Source organism: Thunnus albacares, chromosome 10 (genome assembly GCF_914725855.1).
Source record: "Thunnus albacares chromosome 10, fThuAlb1.1, whole genome shotgun sequence".
Classification (NCBI taxonomy): Eukaryota; Metazoa; Chordata; class Actinopteri; order Scombriformes; family Scombridae; genus Thunnus; species Thunnus albacares.
Genome location: NC_058115.1, coordinates 29,918,863 through 29,923,984, shown reverse-complemented (window position 1 = coordinate 29,923,984; position 5,122 = coordinate 29,918,863). Strand labels below are relative to the sequence as shown.

Here is a 5,122-nt window from a genome sequence, read left to right as displayed (position 1 = left end):
ACATCCATTTTTACCCCTCTTTTAATTCACATGCATTTTCATCACCTCCATTGTTGTAATTCATTAATTAGTCATGTCATTTGTTACTTCCACCCTTCATAAGTTAGGAGCCAGTTCTGGTCTGATATTCAACTGCTGTGATGTGGAAACTTGAAGCCTGGAATTTTTATTGAGTGAGAATTATGTCATTTAAAGGATTTTAACAAGACGGCTGAACTTTTTTGTAGAAAAATTATATCAGACACAAATGATTATTCATAGTAGAGTATTATATATATAGGCTACGTCTTAAAACATGTCTGGAGGGGATCTTTCAGTAGTCCGTGTATTCAAGTACATCTTACAAAGTGCAAATTTGTGTTTTTATTTGAATTATGTTGTCAATGAGACGCACGTGTCATCGTGAATTAATAGTAGGATGTGGATACAACGTTAAACATCCACCAAAACTCTTTTTTTAGGGAAACACAGCAGGTTAAAAGACTAAATGTCTGGTTGGAGCAGAGCCGGGGTCCTCGGCGCCTCCGTCGCTTTTGCGGGCGGACTCGCCTATCTTATCTGGGACTCTGTGTCCTCTTCCCGGGAGGAAGACTGTGAGATGGAGCGGCGGCTGGGACCAGACGGTCAAAATTCCGGAGATGAAGAGGACAGACCTCCGGTTGGAAGAGCTTTCGTTATTGCTGGTGAAACGCAAGACGCGCCACAGGTGAAACGTTAACTCGGTAACTGTAAATTCGCCATTTTGACCGTTAAAGTTCTTCAGTCACTGCTGGTAACCATAGCAACAGCACCGATGCTCCATGCTTAGTGGTTTTATATTTATTAACTTATTAATTAATGAATATTTATATTCATTAACCAAACTAAATAGTTAGATGGGAAGTTCAGCTTGACCTTGAAAATAACTGTTGATTAAACAATCTCGCCTCATGGTCTACTTACTCTTAGCTTTCAGTCATATCACATGATCGTCATCACAATTTTTTCCTTGTTTTTTGGGGTATAAAAGCCATAATACTTTCAAGTTCAAGTCTACAAGTTAAAACAGGCTCTTTTCTTTCTCATTTATTGAAGTTTAAAATTATGTTTTTCAAAATTATGTTTTTCTTCTTGTTCCTTCATTTGGATGAACTTCACTGTGCAGGGTGATGTATGTGCAGTTTGACACTAGAAGCTGTTTTCACACTCAGCTGCTAAAAGTGTAAAGTTTCTCTCTGCTCACCTTCAATCTGAGTTTAAGGGGCAGGTCTACAAGCATGATTTTTGACACAATTAGTTTGGAAGCCAACTTGAAGCCTCCATTGCACATGAACTGAACATGGATTTTACAATGAAGTAGGAGACATCTTCTCATCCAGAGATGAAATATATTTGCATATTCACAGATTCTGGGATTTTTAATGAGGAAGAAAGAGGTCAGGATGTCATTTAAGGATTTTAAAGTGGTAATTGTATGTTGTTGTTTGTTTTTGTGGAAAAATCATATCAGACAAACGATCCAAGCAGAGTATTTTTACATGTTTTAAAGGACCAGTGTGTAGGATTTAGTGGCATCTAATGGTGAAGTTGTAGACTGCAACCATATGCCTAACCCTCCCCTTCCAAGCATGTAGGAGAACCTACGGTGGCCGCAAAACTCGTGAAAAACGCGAAAGACCCTCTTTAGAGCCAGTGTTTGGTTTGTCCATTCTGGGCTACTGTAGAAACATGGCGGTGCAACATGGCAGTATATCTCAGTACTGTATTTTCTCTTCAGTCTGTACAGCCAATATAATTAAAGGTCTTCATCTTTGAGTTAATACATTATAGACTACTAGCTTATTGCTGTCCATGCAGACATATAAGATACAGTCAGCAGTTTATTGAAGAGTTACACGGCTCTCATCTGTTTGCCTTTCCTTTGCAGTGTAGGAAGAATAAAGCAATTTAAATTCAGGCTGACCTGCACCATTAAGTCAATTCATAATTATTGAAAGTTAAAAAAGTATGCGGCAGGGCTCAGTTGAAGCAGCAGTTTATACAGCTACAGTCATTAAAATATACTATGAAGAGATCAGTTATCCAAAAGTTGAGATATCCAGTTTGCAGTTTGCTCTCTTGCACCATATCTGATGTGTATGTTTACTGGTGACTGTGTGCTGCAGCCCAGGCCTGTGGTGTCAGGTGGGGCCCGGGTGCTGTTTCTGGGTCTGGATGGAGCCGGTAAGTCCAGCCTGCTGCACTGTTTGGCCACCGGCGGCTGCCTGGAGGAGGACACTAAGCCGACACATGGCTTCAACGGCATCTCCGTCGACAGAGAAGACATGCATATCGAGTTCCTAGAGAGTAAGTCTGACCTCTCAAAGTATCATTGTGCTATTTGATGTTTTTGGATTTTTGTTGCTTTGAACTTTTTAGCACCAAAATCTTTAAATCCAGTCTGTCTGTTGTCTGTCTGTCAGTTGGAGGTAAAGAGGAGCTGCGGCAGTACTGGCACAGGTACTTGTGCACAGCTAATCTGCTGGTGTTTGTGGTCGACTCCTCCAAACCGCATCTCCTCCCCGTCGTTAAGAAGCATTTACATGAGCTGCTGGCCTCTGACCCCTACCTGCCTTTAATGGTTCTGGCCAACAAACAGGTGAGCATGACAGGAAACACTCCAGACTGTCTTCAACATAAACCGGCGGGCTTCTTGTCCTCGAAAAACCTCGCAAAGTTTATATTTGGATACGTTTAATTTAGCATCTGCTCAACCTCTGATCCAACTGTAAACAAAATCTGCACAACACAGCTCTTAGAAAAAATAAAATGCTGTTTTGCCATCTTTACTTGTATACTTTATTAACATAGTGTACATAGGAAATGTATAAAGTGCTAAAAAAAATCAATGATTTTGATTGAAAAGGTCTGACTTCTGTCATATTTCGACACAAATAAATGGTCCCCAGATCTAATAATAAGGGTCGAACTAAAGGGTTTTGAACTTTAATTACATTCAACATTTTAGAAATTCAGCTTTTTAATTCAACAAAAGATTATCGTCTCTTTGGATTTCAGGGTGTGTGAACAATTAAAATAAAGAATCTTTGGAGACCAAGTCTTGGGGGTTGACACAAAAAAAAAGATTATATTCTATTTACATAATCTGAAAATACATTCAAGGTAATTTCACTTTCTCTGAAGTCTGTAACCTCATATTTTTAGTTGGATACATTTGGGGAATAATTGAAACTTTTTTTTTCATTCATTCAGATGTCTCCTCATGTTTGACTCATGTTTCCAGGATCTACCAGGAGCCTGCAGCATCGCTGAGCTCCGTGACGCTCTGTCCTTGTCTGAGGCCGGAGACCGTATGTTGTTCCTCTTAAGCACTGACATGAAGACAACGGAGCTGAGCTCATTCATTCAGCAAACTCGAGACCTGATGATCCACATGATTTATGACAGAGAATAAAACCCCATGACCTCCGTTTATGAGCGTTTGTCACTCCATCCTGTGTTTTTGATGTTTGTTTGTTGATTTTATTATTTTACCTGCACTTTTTCCACTTTATTGTTGGTTTCACATCTCCAGGTTGACGGAGACTACTTTATTAATTTGTAAGAAATGCAAACTTTTATGTTGTTATAGTTAGGATTATAAAACTACTAGACTCTGGATGTGAAAGTGTAAAACCTCACTTACTTTGAATAATGTACTTATTCTTCTTTTCATACATCTCATATCCTCACAACAAAAAACCAGATCATAAGTTCTTTTTTCCAGACTCAACCATTCTTGTGTTTAAAATCTTCACCAAAGATTTTATCCAAGTAGCTGATTGTTTTAAAAAAACATTTCACTGTACAAGTAAAAGAAAAGCTTTAAAATTCAATTCAACTTTCATTCCAATTTTATTTATATAGCACCAAATCATAACAAAAGTTATCTCAGGGCACTTTTCACACAGAGCAGGTCAAGACTGTGCTCTTTCATTTACAAAGACCCAACAATTCCCACATGAGCGAGCACTTGGCGACAGCGGCAAGGAAAAACTCCCCTTTAACGGGAAGAAACCTCAAGCGGAACCGGGCGGCCATCTGCCCTGACCAGTTGTCAAGACAGATGGCCGCATGAATGAATGAAGATGAATCATTGTAGGTGATACTCAAAGAATCCTGGAAGTAAATCAGTTGTTTTTTGGGGAGATTGTGAGATGATACAGTGGATTTATTTCAGGCCATCTGTGAACCTGCTGGGTGTAGCAGCAAGCACCAAACATTACGTAATACCTTGGGATTGTAGATTTTGTATGACCTTACTATGATGATACGAGTTCATTGCTATATGTGTTTTGACTTTATGTATGAAAAGGGAGGAGTGTTTGTCTTTCTCTTCTTGGCCTTCTGGTGTAGCTTTGTGTGTTTTATGTTTTTTTTTTTAATGTCTCGACACTGTTTCCTTTTGGGAAAATATGTCTGTGCACAGTCTCTGCTGTGCTGTCCAAACATTAAGGGACTGTTAAAATTCCTTCATTGGGTGTGAACATCTTCAAACAGCAGGAAAATCAGCGCTTATAGTTGCCTCATCTCAAATGCAGTGTGCTGGTGTACAGAGCCTGAAGAACTGAACATGTAACCTTGCTGATAAAACAATTCAATCTGAAACATGGAAAAGACATGTAATGTGACTAAATTTAAATTATACGGCTGGCGAACCTTTATATTTTTCATATTATCAAAAAACTCATGTGCAAATCAGCAATGAAATCATCCTACTTATAAGTATTGTGTGTGTATCCAAAGCCTGATATCTTATTCCTCTGTGCAGTCGACCTCTGTTGTTGTCCAAAAACACCTCACTGAGCCACAGTGTTGCACTGGCTGACATGTTCCTTCGCCCTCCGAAAGGCGTGCTTACGGTAGTTTGTTAAGAAACTGCTCCAAAGAGTAATAACAGCGACCATGTTTTCATTCTCCAGAGAGTATTTCCTATAAGACAGATGCTAGAACTTCAGTATTAACACTGGAACATGTCACCCAGTGCAACAGTGTGGCTCATTGAGGTGTTTTTAATAGTTTTTGGACAACAACAGAGGTCTACCACACAGAGGAATAAGGTATCAGGCTTTGGATACACACACAATACTTATAAGTAGGATAA

At 39.2% G+C, this 5,122-nt stretch overlaps 1 protein-coding gene across 1 annotated transcript; it reads left to right on the top strand.

Annotated features, from left to right (window-relative positions):
• Positions 1 to 324: 324 nt before the first annotated feature.
• Positions 325 to 3,453, top strand: LOC122990197 (ADP-ribosylation factor-like protein 9). The gene is made up of 4 exons (XM_044363391.1): positions 325 to 706; positions 2,145 to 2,325; positions 2,442 to 2,617; positions 3,263 to 3,453. The coding sequence occupies exons 1-4, from the start codon at positions 488 to 490 to the stop codon at positions 3,431 to 3,433; spliced, it is 747 nt and encodes a 248-aa protein (XP_044219326.1). The 5' UTR covers positions 325 to 487; the 3' UTR covers positions 3,434 to 3,453.
• The last annotated feature ends 1,669 nt before the right edge of the window (positions 3,454 to 5,122 follow it).